At 43.7% G+C, this 17,383-nt stretch overlaps 2 protein-coding genes and 1 long non-coding RNA gene across 6 annotated transcripts in view; 1 reads left to right on the top strand and 2 right to left on the bottom strand.

Annotated features, from left to right (window-relative positions):
• Positions 1 to 1,106: 1,106 nt before the first annotated feature.
• Positions 1,107 to 6,168, bottom strand: LOC118362287 (uncharacterized). Its single transcript, XR_008086074.1, has 2 exons — positions 4,679 to 6,168; positions 1,107 to 4,584 (listed from the first exon to the last, which is right to left on the bottom strand). It is a non-coding gene; the product is annotated as an uncharacterized LOC118362287 (long non-coding RNA).
• Positions 6,169 to 6,239: 71 nt separating this feature from the next.
• mtfr1l (mitochondrial fission regulator 1-like) lies at positions 6,240 to 12,518 on the bottom strand. Of its 4 annotated transcripts, none has more exons than XM_035742497.2 (8): positions 12,383 to 12,518; positions 11,297 to 11,445; positions 10,971 to 11,078; positions 10,720 to 10,832; positions 10,280 to 10,491; positions 8,887 to 9,262; positions 7,127 to 7,276; positions 6,240 to 6,964 (listed from the first exon to the last, which is right to left on the bottom strand). In XM_035742497.2, exons 2-7 carry the CDS (start codon positions 11,309 to 11,311, stop codon positions 7,168 to 7,170), a joined length of 933 nt encoding a protein of 310 aa, XP_035598390.2. In that variant the 5' UTR covers positions 11,312 to 11,445; positions 12,383 to 12,518; the 3' UTR covers positions 6,240 to 6,964; positions 7,127 to 7,167. The 4 variants fall into 4 exon arrangements, with proteins under 4 accessions (XP_035598390.2, XP_035598393.2, XP_052341837.1 ...); XM_035742500.2 differs by lacking the exon at positions 12,383 to 12,518 and adding an exon at positions 12,020 to 12,153; XM_052485877.1 differs by lacking the exon at positions 12,383 to 12,518 and adding an exon at positions 11,800 to 11,945 and having other exon boundaries at positions 6,240 to 7,003.
• Positions 12,519 to 12,917: 399 nt separating this feature from the next.
• Positions 12,918 to 17,383, top strand: part of si:ch211-15d5.11 (nuclear receptor coactivator 7) — a 35,042-nt gene continuing 30,576 nt past the window's right edge. Inside the window, exons 1-2 of the mRNA XM_035742493.2 lie at positions 12,918 to 13,081; positions 16,164 to 16,361. Coding sequence (XP_035598386.1) covers positions 16,297 to 16,361 — 65 coding nt within the window. The 5' untranslated portion in view covers positions 12,918 to 13,081; positions 16,164 to 16,296. The remainder of the gene's footprint in view (positions 13,082 to 16,163; positions 16,362 to 17,383) is intronic.

Raw genomic sequence — 17,383 nt, 5'->3', positions numbered from 1 at the left:
TGCAAAATGACCTCCAGAAGGCCACAAATGTGCATGTGTCTGCTCAAACGGTCAGAAACAGACTCCATGAGGGTGGTATGAGGGCCCGACGTCCACAGGTGGGGGTTGTGCTTACAGCCCAACACCGTGCAGGACGTTTGGCATTTGCCAGAGAACACCAAGATTGGCAAATTCGCCACTGGCGGCCTGTGCTCTTCACAGATGAAAGCAGGTTCACACTGAGCACATGTGACAGACGTGACAGAGTCTGGAGACGCCGTGGAGAACGTTCTGCTGCCTGCAACATCCTCCAGCATGACCGGTTTGGCGATGGGTCAGTCATGGTGTGGGTTGGCATTTCTTTGGGGGGCCACACAGCCCTCCATGTGCTCACCAGAGGTAGCCTGACTGCCATTAGGTACCGAGATGAGATCCTCAGACCCCTTGTGAAACCATATGCTGTTGTGGTTGGCCCTGGGTTCCTCCTAATGCAAGACAATGCTAGACCTCATGTGGCTGGAGTGTGTCAGCAGTTCCTGCAAGAGGAAGGCATTGATGCTATGGACTGGCCCACCCGTTCCCCAGACCTGAATCCAATTGAGCACATCTGGGACATCATATCTCGGTCCATCCACCAACGCCACGTTGCACCACAGACTGTCCAGGAGTTGGCAGATGCTTTAGTCCAGGTCTGGGAGGAGATCCCTCAGGAGACCATCCGCCACCTCATCAGGAGCATGCCCAGGCGTTGTAGGGAGGTCATACAGGCACAGAGGCCACACACACTACTAGTCTAATTTTCACTTGTTTTAAGGACATTACATCAAAGTTGGATCAGCCTGTAGTGTGGTTTTCCACTTTAATTTTGAGTGTGACTCCAAATCCAGACCTCCATGGGTTGATAAATTTGATTTCCATTGATAAGTTGCGTGTGATGTTGTCAGCACATTCAACTATGAAAAAAGTATTTAATAAGAATATTTCACTCATTTAGATCTAGGATGTGTTATTTTAGTGTTCCCTTTATTTTTTTGAGCAGTGTATATATTACAACATTGTTAAAGTCGGAAACAAGTTTTTGAACAATGGTCAACTATCAAAGTGGATGATAAAGAATAATTCTGGAGTTTAAAACATCAGCCCATCTTTATTTACGTTTCAAAACAAGACAGACAAAGAGCTCTTTCTTCCATTTGGCAGAATAAAACTGACAAGTATGGCGGGCATATTATCAGAGACCATTATGTGGCATGGTCAATAGTTATCCAAAACAAAAATGGCGCAAAGCAGAATAAAAACAAAGCTGGTGATTGAAATGCTCAGTAAAGATCCCTTTCTATCAATAGGAACACCGGTGCACCAAGAATAGTAGTAACGGCTCTGGTTCCGTTACCTATGGGGTTCACAAAACGCCTGTAAAGACAGACTCTTGACCACATGAGTAATGCCAAACCTTGAAAAATAAAATACATCTGAAGCATACTTTGTGAAATGCTCAGCTCAAAGCTTTGATTCTCTCGATTTTGCACACTTAAAATGGGAATATTTGTTAAAGACCTAAGTGGAGCCAGACACTGAAGAAAAAAAAACAGACAAGATACAGACCTTAACACACAGCTGGGCGTCCTTATCTCACCCCATAGATAACTTTGTGGGACCTCGCTTTCACTGCAAACTAAACTACAGTTCCACTGCCTAGACGCAAGTTGGTATTCACACATCTCAACAAAGAGTAGAGTAATATAATTATCTTATCCTGATATGATAAGAACTCAAAATGAGTGGAGAAGCATTTTTTCTGTGGGGGGTTCATGATAAAGGAGAAGAAATGACACATGACTGGCTCCCAAAGCAGTCAAGTCAGTCACTTGATGTATGCAAATGTCAAACGTGTGGTTGTTGACAAAGAGAATGACAGAGGTCTCTAGATGTAGAAAACCTATTTTTTCATGGACATTGCCATTGAGGGCACCCAGCATTTTAAAGTAGTAATCTGGGTGGGGATTCCTATGGCTTAAGGAAGGATCACATAATTAAATCCAGGTCACCAGGAGGGATCAGCCAATGAATTATACTTGTGAGAAAACATTCCATAACTGCAGGTGGCAGTAAATAGCCGAACCTCGTCTTTATACCTGTTCAAAACACACTCTAGGTGGCAGTGTGCACCCTTTAAGTTTGTTTGCCAACTCATAGAAGGAGAATGACAAAATTTACTACTTCAAAATGGAGATGGCCTCAATGGCGCTGCCGGTGCTCTCACAGACGCCATAATGGGACAGATACAATGTGCCTATGGGTGGTTGCGTAAAAGTTTAGGGGCTCAAGAGGTGGGGCAAACTGAGGAAAAATACAAAAACAGTGGAAAGTTACGGCACACCAACCAATAAATAAAAAGAACAACTGCCATATGGGAAGAGGCAATAGGTTTTGTTATAAGGCGTCAACAGGAGATCATTTTCAAAAAGACACAAGAGTCACTCATACTCATATCTTTTAGTGTATCGTGACAGTAAACATGCACATTGTCACATTCCCAAGAGCCACGCATTCTACACCATAGGGAAATCTGACATTTTGTATCTACATAAAAAAAACTGTACAGTTGTTCTCTGGTGTCTTAACAGGCAGCTATAGCGCAACATCACACAAGAGAAAACTTTCATTCACATTTTACCGTAGATGTATAAGTCTTCCAAGCTTTCCTTGTATCACACAAGTCCGAAGACGACACATCAAACACATATCATTCATATTTAGCCTTGGCCGTCCACTGATTTTAATTGGGATTTATTTATCTGTATCATGTTTACCAAAGGGCCATCAATCAAGCTAAATTCTGAGAGTCATTACCCCAAGGACAGCAATAACATATTCTCGTATTGATGCAATGGGTTAATGAGTAGGTCCTGAAGAAGACTGCAAATAAATAAACCTATGTTGTACACATTGACTATGACCGCAAGGTCATTATTGTATTTCTAATGCAGCCATAACACTGAAAAACATTAGATTTTTAGCTGTAAATGAACAGAGTATTAAGTGTTTTGTAGTAATCTGTTACTCACCTCAGTCTTATTTGTACATACAACTTCAAGTATGTATTATCACGACTATACAGAAACAAAATGAGAAAAAATTACAACTATCCCACTCCAACAAATGCATCCATCCACAACTCTTCTGTTGAAAGTCTAAGCTTGTCAAAAAAAAGAAGGGGGAAATGGTTTCTCTCGTGGTACTAGAACAGGTACGATATCCTAGAGAAACCCCAGCCTGTAGATAAAAAGATGACTAGGCAGCACTGGAGTCAGTCTGGTGATTAGCGAGAGCCATCAAAAGCAGGTGAATCTGTAGGGCATGTTATACGGTGCCCACAAAATGACGTTGCCATGACGTTGCTCCTGAAGCAATGGGATAAGGAATCTACCTTTTTGGGAGGTGTGTGGGAGCAGACAGTGAGTGTAAACAGATTGTTGATTGAATAACAGGAGGGGTGTGGTTTAGCTAGCATATTGTAATGGCTAATGTGATGCTCCATCAGACCTTACAGGTTAGGTACTGTTTGGCATAGCACAGAATTTAACCAACGTTCACTTGGCGAGACTTCCTCCATTCCTGACTTGGAAGACCTAAAACATCCATATCTAGTTGCAGGGAGTTCGTTTGAATTTCAGAATATGCTGTTATACATTTTTTGATCTATGAAGTAATCCAACAATCTGTACGCCACCATCTTGACTATTTCAAAGTCAAATGAGTTTAATCATGACATGTGGCACTACAGGGTGGACACCCACCTGACTTAATCAATGAGAGAAGATGAGCACGATGGCGGTGTACACATTGTTGGATTACCTCATGGAGCAAAACATTAATTCCATTGATTTTTTTGTTGGTGTGGGGGGGGCAAATAGATCAGCTTTAATATTGCATATAGATTATAGGTTCTATCCATGAAAGTGTCTGCATCATTTCCAATCTCCTTATTTGTTCATTTCCCTACTCTGATTGGAATAAACAGACTACAATACTTCTGCTATTTACAGCTGTTTCACTCACATCTACAGTACCTGTCATTAAATAACTATACATTTATATTTCTAATTTACTCTTTCTTCAAGTGCTGGATTTTCACCCACAGCAGCCAATTCACATTCTCTTCCCGATCTTAACGCCAACGCTCCGGTGTCCACAGATTAACCCATCTTTCCCAGTATTACGCCAACGCTCCGGTGTCCACAGATTAACCCATCTTTCCCAGTATTACGCCAACCCTCCGGTGTCAACAGATTAACCCATCTTTCCCAGTATTACGCCAACGCTCCGGTGTCCACAGATTAACCCATCTTTCCCAGTATTACGCCAACCCTCCTGTGTCCACAGATTAACCCATCTTTCCCAGTATTACGCCAACGCTCCGGTGTCCACAGATTAACCCATCTTTCCCAGTATTACGCCAACCCTCCTGTGTCCACAGATTAACCCATCTTTCCCAGTATTACGCCAACCTTCCCATGTCCACAGATTAACCCATCTTTCCCAGTATTACGCCAACCTTCCCATGTCCACAGATTAACCCATCTTTCCCAGTATTACGCCAACCTTCCCATGTCCACAGATTAACCCATCTTTCCCAGTATTACGCCAACCCTCCCGTGTCCACAGATTAACCCATCTTTCCCAGTATTACGCCAACCTTCCCATGTCCACAGATTAACCCATCTTTCCCAGTATTACGCCAACCTTCCCATGTCCACAGATTAACCCATCTTTCCCAGTATTACGCCAACCCTAAAGGTGTCCACAGACTAACCCATCTTTCACAGTATAACGCCATTTAACAATTTCCTTCTGCAATACATCCCTCCATTTTACTGTGATGTCTTACGAGGCTCCTCAACCTCCCTATTTGTAAAATTTCTACCGATATTGCCCTGAAAATAAATACTTTACCCAAGACTACAATGATGTTTCCCCATTGACCTTTCGTGGTTGTTCCGATGCCATGACAATAGTCGGCATGTCCATCTGAACCCTGATATGACATAACCATTCCTGGACATGACTCCAAAAGCAAGCCACCGATGGACAGTATTCTGTTTCCTCGTGGCAGAGTCTGCACAAGGCTGACTGTTCTATTGATTATATTTCCTCGTGGCAGAGTCTGCACAAGGCTGACTGTTCTATTGATTCAATTTCCTCGTGGCAGAGTCTGCACAAGGCTGACTGTTCTATTGATTCAATTTCCTCGTGGCAGAGTCTGCACAAGGCTGACTGTTCTATTGATTCAATTTCCTCGTGGCAGAGTCTGCACAAGGCTGACTGTTCTATTGATTCAATTTCCTCGTGGCAGAGTCTGCACAAGGCTGACTGTTCTATTGATTCAATTTCCTCGTGGCAGAGTCTGCACAAGGCTGACTGTTCTATTGATTCAATTTCCTCGTGGCAGAGTCTGCACAAGGCTGACTGTTCTATTGATTATATTTCCTCGTGGCAGAGTCTGCACAAGGCTGACTGTTCTATTGATTCTATTTCCTCGTGGCAGAGTCTGCACAAGGCTGACTGTTCTATTGATTCTATTTCCTCATGGCAGAGTCTGCACAAGGCTGACTGTCCTATTGATTCTATTTCCTTGTGGCAGAGGGTGCACAAGGCTGACTGTCCTATTGATTCTATTTCCTTGTGGCAGAGTCTGCACAAGGCTGACTGTTCTATTGATTCTATTTCCTCGTGGCAGAGGGTGCACAAGGCTGACTGTTCTATTGATTATATTTCCTTGTGGCAGAGGGTGCACAAGGCTGACTGTTCTATTGATTCTATTTCCTCGTGGCAGTCTGCACAAGGCTGACTGTCCTATTGATTCTATTTCTTCATGGCAGAGGGTGCACAAGGCTGACTGTTCTATTGATTCTATTTCCTCGTGGCAGAGTCTGCACAAGGCTGACTGTTCTATTGATTCTATTTCCTCGTGGCAGAGTCTGCACAAGGCTGACTGTTCTATTGATTCTATTTCCTTGTGGCAGAGGGTGCACAAGGCTGACTGTACTATTGATTCTATTTCCTTGTGGCAGAGGGTGCACAAGGCTGACTGTCATATTGATTCTATTTCCTCGTGGCAGAGGGTGCACAAGGCTGACTGTTCTATTGATTCTATTTCCTCGTGGCAGAGGGTGCACAAGGCTGACTGTTCTATTGATTCTATTTCTTCATGGCAGAGGGTGCACAAGGCTGACTGTCCTATTGATTCTATTTCTTCATGGCAGAGGGTGCACAAGGCTGACTGTTCTATTGATTCTATTTCTTCATGGCAGAGGGTGCACAAGGCTGACTGTCCTATTGATTCTATTTCCTCGTGGCAGAGTCTGCACAAGGCTGACTGTTCTATTGATTCTATTTCCTCGTGGCAGTGAGGAATGTCCCATATATATTGAGCATTCTTTTGTAGTAAGTATTTTATAATAGCTTAAATTAAAATGAAGATTGATGTCAATAATTGTTTTATATGTCAGTTCATAGACTCGATGCAAAGGTATTGGGACATCAAAAACCTGTTCCCAACTGACTTGCATTTCATATGGTACGGCTGTCAAACCTTTTGACTTTTCTTTTTAATCATTATTAATGGGTGGCAGACTAAATAGATTTTTCTAAATTCAAACCCCCTGAAACTAGACATTGACTTTTAGAAGACATTAGTTGTCTTCCAAGTCTGGAATTGAGGAAGAATCGCCAAGTTAAGGTTGGTCAAAAATTCTCTGTGCTCCGTCAAACAGCACCCATCTAATAGTGCCTATCAGCCAGCTGCTACCATGGTCTGACTAGGCAATATTTTTAATAGCTAGGGTATGGTTTAGATTTGTTTGGGTTCAGACTGACTGGGCCTGCTGCGAGGTGGTGGTTTGTTTTTCCGTCTGGTTTAACCGTTGCCACGGTTGATGAGGTGCAGCCGGGTCTCCACGGGACTGGGTCGTCAGGCACAGGCCTGGCAGCAGAAGAGAGAGACGCAATGAGAGACAATCCTCTGTGAACCAAGAGTAAAATGCTGTCATGCAACACACATTGGAAAGTCCACTGGCAATTGAACATTTTCAAAGTAAAGCTTGAATGTCTGTGGAGAGGGACTACTTTGTGTGGCCTGACTTACGTGGGGAGGTGGAGGACTACAGGGGCTCTAGGTGTGTTTCTTCATCCCCTGATGTCTTCATCCTTCAGGGTAAACTTCTTCCTCAAGGCCTCGGAGATCAGCGAGGCGGAGTCCGACTCGCCCATCAGGGAGGTGCAGCCTCTGTTGCACCTGCATGGACACACACATTAAGAGCATGGTCTGGTACAAAGACAACTGAAATCCATGACCTAATTCAGAAATGGCAAATGGCAGCCAAGGCCTCCCTGTTTGTAGGCCCACAGATTTTCAGAACAGGATTAAATATATTAGTACCTGTAAAAAGTTTGGACACACCTACTCATCCCAGGGTTTTTATTTGTACTATTTTCTACATTGTTGAATAATAGTGAAGACGTCAAAATTTTGAAAAAACACATATGGAATCAATGATAGTCCCACTAAGCGCAAACCAGATGGGATGGCGTATCGCTGCAGAATGCTGTGGTAGCTATGCTGGTTAAGTGTGCCTTGAATTCTAAATAAATCACTGACAGTGTCACCAGCAAAGCACCACTACACCATCACACCTCGTCCTCCATGCTTCACGGTGGGAACCACACATGCAGAGATCATAAATTCACCTACTATATGTCTCACAAAGACACGGCGGTTAGAACCAAAAATCTCAAATTTGGACTCCTCAGACCAAAGGACAGGTTTCCACCAGTGTAATATCCATTGCTCGAGTTTCTTGGCCCAAGCAATCTCTTCTTCATATGTGTCCTTTCATATTTGTGTCCATTTTTTGTGTCCTTTACTTTGCTGTGGCGGTCATCATGAGAGCCAGTTTCATCATAGAGATTGATAGTTTTTGCGACTGCACTTGAAGAAACTTTCAATGTTCTTGAAATATTACAGGTTGACTGACTTTCATGTCTTAAAGTAATGATGAACTGTCATTTCTCTTTCCTCATTTGAACTGTTCTTGCCATAATATGGGCTTGGTCTTTTACCAAATATTGCTATCTTCTGTATACCACCCCTATCTTATCACAACACAACTCATTAAGGAAAGACATTCCACAAATGTACTTTTAAGGCACACCTGTTAATTGAAATGCATTCCAGGTGACTACCTCATGAAGCTGGTTGAGGGAATGCCAAGAGTCTGCAAAGCTGTCATCAAGGCAAAGGGTGGCTACTTTGAAGAATCTAAAATCTAAAAATATATTTTGATTTGTTTAACACTTTTTTGGTTACTGTTTACACTTAAATGCTGATACGAGGTTATGCAATTCTCACGATTCTATATGCATTGTGATTTTGTGATTTGATTTTCCAAACATATGGCTCACTATATGTCTGCTGCAGAGAGACAAGAGAGCATGAGAAAAGGAGTTACAAGCTAAGCTATAGGATGAAAAATACCTGAGTTTTGGCGCAGATACAGCCGACTAGCACAATCTAACGTTACTTACAATAGCAAAAAAAGTTTATATAAGTCAAATATCGGTATAATATCGTCCCAAAATAATATTGAGATATTAGCCACTGTGGCCCCTCATAAAGAGTTCAGATTTTTTGTGACCCCACCCATCAAAGTTGACCATCCTTGACCAAATTGATTCCTCTTGCTTTTTTCTATCTGTGGAAAACAGGACAACAACCAGCTGTCCTTGTGTTTCCTGCCAATGCATTATCATACACCTTCTGCTGACATGGTATTTACACTGTGTGTGTATTAAGAGACATGAGAGGAAGCCATTTTCTTCCGTATCCTGACTCGCTCTTTAACCTACCTGTCCTTGCTCATCTTCATGCGGTTCATGTCCTTCAGGATGTCCATGACGTCAGCAAAGCTGGTGGACTTGGACAGCGACACTGTGTCCTCCTCCGCCTCCCGGAAGTCCATGCTGGGATGGTCCAGGTCAAAGGTCGCCGAGGCCGTCATAGAGGCAGACATGTTTGCGGGCGGCATGGGGTCCGGCATAAGCTCCGAAACCACAGACACCACATCCTCCTCATCTTCCTCCTCCTCTTCCTCTTCCGTCACGTCACTGATGACGAAGGAGGCTGAGGCGGCGGGCTGGTAGGGCGCCGTCTCGAAGGGCGCCATGGAAAAGCTCATGCTGGTGTCGTCGGGGGACAGGAGGTCGGGGGTCAAGGGGTTGGAGCCTTTAGGGTGACAAACAGAGCAGAGACAGGCTAGTTATCACACTTTTCAGATTTTATTATTTTCCCATAAATAAACCTCAGAATTGGGACAGACAGAGCCTTAAACGGATGCAGATTGGCAATCAACTAATCTCCTGCACTTGGGTCACATGGTCAGGCTATTTAAAATACAGAGTCCTCTGATGAGCTTCTGATGCATGGGCAGGCAGGTTAGTGTGCTTTCAGTTTTAATCCCAAAGCCCATCACTTTCAGAGGGCGAGCCCTACACTCGTCTAGGAAAATCAGGTTATCTGCCTGATAAGAACTCGTGTCATCTAACAGCGCATGGCTATAGCATGTGACACTGTCCTCATAATTTCTGCAACAATGACTACGGTATATGCTAATGCATCCACGACATAAGACATACAATCCCAAGGACCAATAAGACACATACGTCTTCTAAAATATACACATGGTAATATCCGAGGTTGATTAAAACAGGAGGCTATTATTATTACACATCACTGCATGCGGTAGCCATACTGAAGATTATGACACTTTAAACGCAACACATAAAGCCAAGCTACTCTAAGACAATCCCCTTGCTGCATAAATGACAAAGCGTCAGATACTGTATATAGGCACCAGAGGAAGCTAGCGAGAGGAGCGATAGGAGGAAGGGCTCATTGTAATGGCTGGAATGGAAAAATGAAATGGTATCAAACATATGGAAACCACATGTTTGACTGCATTCCATTAATTCTATTCCAGCTAATACAATGAGCAAGTCTTCCTATAGCTCCTCCCACTAGCCTCCACTGATAGGCACTTAGGAAGGGCTCTACCTATTTTTACAAGGAGCATGTGTGCTCCAGGTCGCAGAATATTTAGGCACATATGCAAGTAAAATGGTCGCACTTTAGAGCCCTGATAGGCCTAATATAGCTAGCTAGCTTTGCCAGAGAAAGAGCCCCTTTCACTGGTGAATTTAACCTAATGACAGCTGTGGGGAAACTGCTCGACAAATTCCCTACCAGATTCTGTGGCTACGATCTTGGCGATCTGGGAGCGGAGTCTGCTCAGCTCATCCTGCAGGGAGGTGGTACGGTTCATGGCCGTCACTGCAGGCTTCCTCAGCGTCTCCACCTTCTTGACGTCGCGGCGGAAGTTGGGCACAGAGGAGTTCCTGTGCATAACCAGGAGAGGCGTGGGTCGCCACTCATGTCTAAGAGGGCGTGAATCGCTCCTGAGAAAATAAATGGACCCCAAGAAAACGCTTGCATTAAAAGAACAGGAGGTGAAATCCTCTATCACATCTACCGGAGTGTCCTTTGTCATAAGTAATGATAGCATAAACAATAGGCCAATTATTTAGACCCCACGATAGCTGACATATGTGGCCTCAGTGAAGGAACATACTCAAGTTCAGCAGCCACATTCTTCTGCACTGTGGGTGAGAAAAGCACATATTTACCGCACTCTGGCATAGGTCTCAGACTCCTCATCTGCTGCGATCCAGGCAATGTCTGCCAGTGTGGGCACCGTGGGGCCATCCATGGGCCGCAGAGGAGGGAGACCTGGGAGTTCCTGGTAAACAGGTGTAGGTTCCCTGTTAGCACTTTTAATGCAATTTGGCCACAAGGTCGGCCTTCTGACATAAAGTCATTGTCTGTACCGTGTACTTATGCTATTGCATGTGTTGAATTTGATAATGACCATATTTACCTGGAAACATGCCCTGGGCGGTGGTTTCATGGGTACAATAGAGCCTATTCTCCTCACCACACTGCGAGTCGACCCATGAGGCTTGTTCTGCCAAATAGGAATAACCTCCTGAATAGTGGTAAGAAACATGCTGTTAGTTTTTCCAACACACCACAAACTTAGCCTGGTCCCAGATCTGTGGTCTTGCCAGCTTTGCTGTCATTGTCAAGCCAATGAGTGGGATGGAGGGTAGAAACAGACTGGCACCCAGGCTACCACAACCTCTTGTTAGTACATTTCAGAATGCATGCTTTTAATCTATAAAAAGGGCTAGCAAGCTAACTTACTGCTTCGGTTTCCATGGTGAATGATCTTGCTCATACAATGTGCAGAGGACACCTAATCAGCGCTGGGCTCAGTTGGCTAATGTGTGTTTAGTAAACAAAGGACATGCCATAAACAGTCTTCAGACGCTGATACTGAGGTCTTCCAACATCTGTGAGGGTAACAAAGACACATGTTGACAATTGAAAATGGACTATGTAGATTATTGACAGCAGGCCACACATTCAGCTGAAAGTTATAAATGGCTTTAACTAGCTACATAAAGTTAGAAGACTTTATGTACGAATGGCTAATGTTAGCCATCCAGCCTTTTCGAGCCAACTCGGTAGCTATGAAATTAGTAGACGAAGTTGCCTCAAAAGTGTGTTGAGGATTATATTAAAAGGCTTAGTGCAGTCAAAAACGTGATATATATTTTTTTCCTCACTGAGGTTGGAATAATACTGTGAAATTGTGAAAACGATGATCGTGCCATTTTAGTGTAAAAAATGCTTGAAAAGACCACCTGTCAGCCTGTTGTGGTGGGATGGAGTTTGTTTCTTATTGATATACCAGCAAATTGACAGAGTTCCAAACCTCTTTGCAATAACAGCAAGTTTTCCCCTCCCCACTCAGACAGGCATAGCAAAATTCTTGCTTGAGTAATTGCTCTTTGCTAAGATGCTATTTGTTTCTTTTTGACCATTTCAATTTAAAACAATCACAGTAAGGTACATAATTATTACCCAGAAATGATTTGACATCGAGATAAATGCAGCTGTATTGCATTGGACCTTTAATGTTGCTGTAAATGAGGTTGATCAAATGGCATGAGTGGATTTTCAATGAGCAACAGTTCCGAACACCGAAAGTATAATCCTAACATATCACGCAAAGCAAATGATTAATGATAAATTGACTAGCTAACCGGTTCACAATAAATTGATTAGCTAGATGACCGCAGTTGCTAACCGCAGTTTATATGTTAGCTTGCTAGCTAACAAGCTTCAGCCGGTCCTTTGATTGACCCTCAAGCGTAAATCGAAATTATAACATATATTTCGATTATCTTATTACAATATAAAGAAAACTATAAGCATGCAACTCACATTTGTTAATGTAACGTTTGAGATATTTCAATAATTATTTTCTTTTCGACTAACACGTTCTCGTTTTCGTCTTTCAGACTTCAGCAATGTTATCGTTTTACTAGGCCCGGAAAAAGCACTCTAAGCTAAAATGTGATTGGTCGGATCATTACACATGCCTTTTCTCCAGCCAATAAAATTTGAGCATCAACAAGCGAAGCGATGTGACGACAGTGTGGCAGGAAAAGCAAATGCGAGGCTTTTTGCAGAATGGCTGTGGACCCCCTTATAAATACGGTTAATATTTCCCTAAACTGGAAGCCACTCTAGTTTTCTATTCTAAATTGAGGAAGGCCATGCTATTTGTTCCGACTGTTTTATGCATAGGCTATTTCTCTGCAATGAATGAGTGCCACAAACCAAATGAATTTTTAAAAGTTACCATTGTAATTTAAACTGTTTGTATGGGGGTGCGTGAAAACATTGGGGTTGGATTGATGATTACAGAAAATAGTTGTTCGAGCCATGCAATGATTCTACGTATATGGTCAAAGACTCCTCAATCTCCGGCACTGGAGGATGGATGAAATGGGCGGAGCGTATATGCTCAACTTTTTGCTGTTGTCTGCAGTGATATCACAGAACATAACACCGTGGGTAATATGAAGCCTTCCGAAATCACTCGCTTTCGATCAACATTCCGGCCAATCTTTTTGACAGGTCAGTCCCTAAATCCTTTCAATATTAACATTTCCGAATTCATTGTACCCCACTGCTTCGTGTTATTGTCGCATGCCTCGAATTTTCGATATGGAAGTGAGGAACATCCATGTTTAAAAAGACTACAGTAATCTATTGCAATATTTTCCAAGACAATGATTTGTAGGGATGCTTCCTTCTACAGTAAGAATCCGTATCCCTTACGTACTTAAGGTTAGTGTAGGAACAGATCTTCTGGTGAAAAAAAGAACATTTAAAATATAGTTCCATCCATTGCATCAGAACTCGGGCCCAAAGGAATTTGAGTGCTAGCCCTAATCGACTGTGTTGCAAATACAATATGTTATGTCTGCTTGTCAAGAAATAAGGCAACAAAAATAGCATTCAATATCAATCAAATGTATTTATAAAGCCCTTTTTACATCAAGAGATGTCACAAAGTGTTATACAGAAACCCAGCCTACAACCCCAAACAGCAAGCATTGCAGATGTAGAAACACGGTGGCTTGGAAAATGTCCCTAGACAGGAACCTAGAGAGAAACCCGGCTCTTGAGGGGTGGCCAGTCCTCTTTTGGCTGGACCAGGTGGAGATTATAACAGTACATGGCAATTAAGGCCAGATCGTTCTTCAAGATGACCAGCAGGGTGAAATAATCATCACAGTGGTTGTAGAGGGAGCAACAGGTCAGCACATCAGGAGTAAATGTCAGTTGGCTTTTCATAGCCAAGCATTCAGAGGTCGAGACAGCAGGTGCGGTAGAGAGAGAGTTGAAAACAATAGTTCCGGGACAAGGTAGCACGTCTGGTGAACAGGTCAGGTTTTCATAGCCTCAGGCATAACAGTTGAAACTGGAGCAGCAGCACAACCAGGTGGACTGGGGACAGCCAGGAGTCATCAGGCCAGCTAGTCCTGAGAGGAGGGAGAGTTAGAGAACTAGAGGGAGCATACTTAAATTCACACAGGACACCAGATAAGACAGTATAATTACACCAGATATAACAGACTGACCCTAGCCCCCCTGGCACATAGATTATTGCGGCATAGATACTGCAGCCTGAGACGGGGGGACACTGTGGCCTCATCCGACGATACCCCCAGACAGGGCCAACCAGGCAGGATATAACCCCACCCACTTTGCCAAAGCACAGCCCCCACACCACTAGAGGGATATCACCTCCACCCTACCTGACACCCTTGACCCACTCCAATTTGCTTACCGCCCAAATAGGTCCACAGACGATGCAATCTCAACCACACTGCCCTAACCCATCTGGACAAGAGGAATACCTATGTGAGAATGCTGTTCATCGACTACAGCTCAAGCATTTAACACCATAGTACCCTCCAAACTCATCATTAAGCTCAAGACCCTGGGTCTCGACCCCGCCCTGTGCAACTGGGTACTGGACTTCCTGACGGGCCGCCCCCAGGTGGTGAGGGTAGGTAACAACATCTCCACCCCGCTGATCCTCAACACTGGGGCCCCACAAGGGTGCGCTCTGAGCCCTCTCCTGTACTCCCTTTTCACCCTCGACTGCATGGCCACGCACCCCTCCAACTCAATCATCAAGTTTGCGGACGACACTACAGTGGTAGGCTTGATTACCAACAACGACGAGACTGCCTACAGGGAGGAGGTGAGGGCCCTCGGAGTGTGGTGTCAGGAAAATAACCTCACACTCAACGTCAACAAAACTAAGGAGATGATTGTGGACTTCAGGAAACAGCAGAGGGAGCACCCCCCTATCCACATTGATGGGACAGTAGTGGAGAAGGTAGTAAGTTTTAAGTTCCTCGGCGTACACATCACAGACAAACTGAATTGGTCCACCCACACAGACAGCATCGTGAAGAAGGCGCAGCAGTGCCTCTTCATCCCCAGGAGGCTGAAGAAATTTGGCTTGTCACCAAAAACACTCACAAACTTCTTCAGATGCACAGTCGAGAGCATCCTGTCGGGCTGTATCACCGGCTGGTACGGCAACTGCTCCGCCCACAACCGTAAGGCTCTCCAGAAGGTAGTGAGGTCTGCACAACGCATCACCGAGGGCAAACTACCTGCCCTCCAGGACACCTACACCATCCGATGTCACAGGAAGGCCATAAAGATCATCAAGGACAACAACCACCCGAGCCACTGCCTGTTCACCCCGCTATCATCCAGAAGGCGAGGTCAGTACAGGTGCATCAAAGCTGGGACTGAGAGCCTGAAAAACAGCTTCTATCTCAAGGCCATCAGACTGTTAAACAGCCACCACTAACATTGAGTGGCTGCTGCCAACACACTGACTCAACTCCAGCCACTTTAATAATGGGAATTGATGGAAATTGATATAAAATATATCACTAGCCGCTTTAAACAATGCTACGTAATATAATGTTTACATACCCTACATTATCCATCTCGTATATGTATATACTGTACTCTATCATCTACTGCATCTTTATGTAATACGTGTATCACTAGCCACTTTAAACTATGCCACTTTGTTTACATACCCAACATTACTCATCTCATATGTATATACTGTACTCGATACCATCTACTGCATCTTGCCTATGCTGCTCTGTACCATCACTCATTCATATATCTTTATGTACATATTCTTTATCCCTTTACACTTGTGTGTATAAGGTAGTAGTTTTGGAATTGTTAGGTTAGATTACTCGTTAGTTATTACTGCATTGTCGGAACTAGAAGCACAAGCATTTCGCTACACTCGCATTAACATCTACTAACCATGTGTATGTGACAAATACATTTGATTTGATTTTAACAGACCACCAACTTACTACCCTCCTCCACCTCATGACCCCAAGAATGCATGTACATTCAATATACATGCATCCACTTCCAGGCTTCTCTTCCCTTGCATGGTTCTTGCATATAGTCTTTGAGAGCATTGTCTCAATACAATGTCTACATTGCTTATTTGTCCATTTTTCCAGCACAAGCTTTTACCCCTGCTAAAATCCTCTGAGTCATCGTTGATTCTCGAGTTGAATTGAATTGAAAGACCTGACTTCATTATTTGGAGCTTATGCACTCAGTCTTACTCTCAACTTTGACTCTCCTGTAGGTACGATTACAGGAGCTTAATAAGCATGGAGACTGAACGGAGGGATGCCAGCAGAGCCCCTCAACCTACCAGAATATTGCTGTTGTCAACATCACAGTAGTCGCCGATAGGTCCCTGAGAAGGCCTCGGAGCCATGGAACATAAACTACAACAGAGGGACAAAAACAGGCCCAGCTACTTTGGCAACGTCAAGACCAGGTCAGCGATTAAATGTTTTTTTGGCTAAAAATGAAGAAAAGCGCTGCTTAGACTTGTTGAGAGAGATGTGTTGTTTAGTTATTCCCAGAATGTGTCAGCCGATAGAGTGCTTCTCTCCTGACATGTTCTGTTTCTCTCCTGAGATGTTGAGGTGAAAGGAGCACTGCAGTAGAAAACAGGAGATGTACAGTGCATTCGGAAAGTATTTAGACCCCTTCCCTTATTCCACATTTTGTTACGTTACAGCCTTATTCTAAAATGGATTAAACAAATGTTTTCTCTCATCAATCTATACACAATACCCCATAATGACAAAGCAAAAACAGGTTCATAGAAAGTTTTGCAAATGTATCAGAGCCTTTGCTATGAGACTCGAAATTGAGCTCAGGTGCATCATGTTTCCATTGATCATCCTTGAGATGTTTCTACAACTTGATTGTAGTCCACCTGTGGTAAATTCTATTCATTGGACATGATTTGGAAAGGCTCACACCTGTCTATATAAGGTCCCACAGTTGACATTGCATGTCAGAGCAACAAACCAAGCCATATGAGGTTCCAAGACAGGAGTGTGTCAAGGCACAGATCTGGGGAAGGGTACCAAAAAATGTCTGCAGGGTTGAAGGGCCCCAAGAACAATGTGGCCTCCATCATTCTTAAATGGAAGAAGTTTAGAACCACCAAGACTCTTCCTAGAGCTGGCCGCCCGGCCAAACTGAGCAATTGGGGACGTGACCAAGAACCTGATGGTCACTCTGACAGAGCTCCAGAGCTCTTCTATGGTGATAGGAGAACCTTCCAGAAGGACAACCATTTCTGCAGCACTCAAACAAACAGGCCTTTATGGTAGAGTGGCCAGAAGGAAGCCACTCCTCAGTAAAAGGCACATGACAGCCTGCTTGGAGTTTTCTAAAAGGCACCTAAAGGACTCTCAGACCATGAGAAACAAGATTCTCTGGTCTGATGAAACCAAGATTGAACTCTATGGCCTGAATGCCAAGCATCACGTCTGAAGGAAACCT

The sequence above is a fragment of the Oncorhynchus keta genome, chromosome 29, assembly GCF_023373465.1.
Source record: "Oncorhynchus keta strain PuntledgeMale-10-30-2019 chromosome 29, Oket_V2, whole genome shotgun sequence".
Lineage (NCBI taxonomy): Eukaryota > Metazoa > Chordata > Actinopteri > Salmoniformes > Salmonidae > Oncorhynchus > Oncorhynchus keta.
The sequence above is the reverse complement of the archived record's forward strand: the minus strand, read 5'-3'. Positions and strand labels throughout refer to the sequence as shown.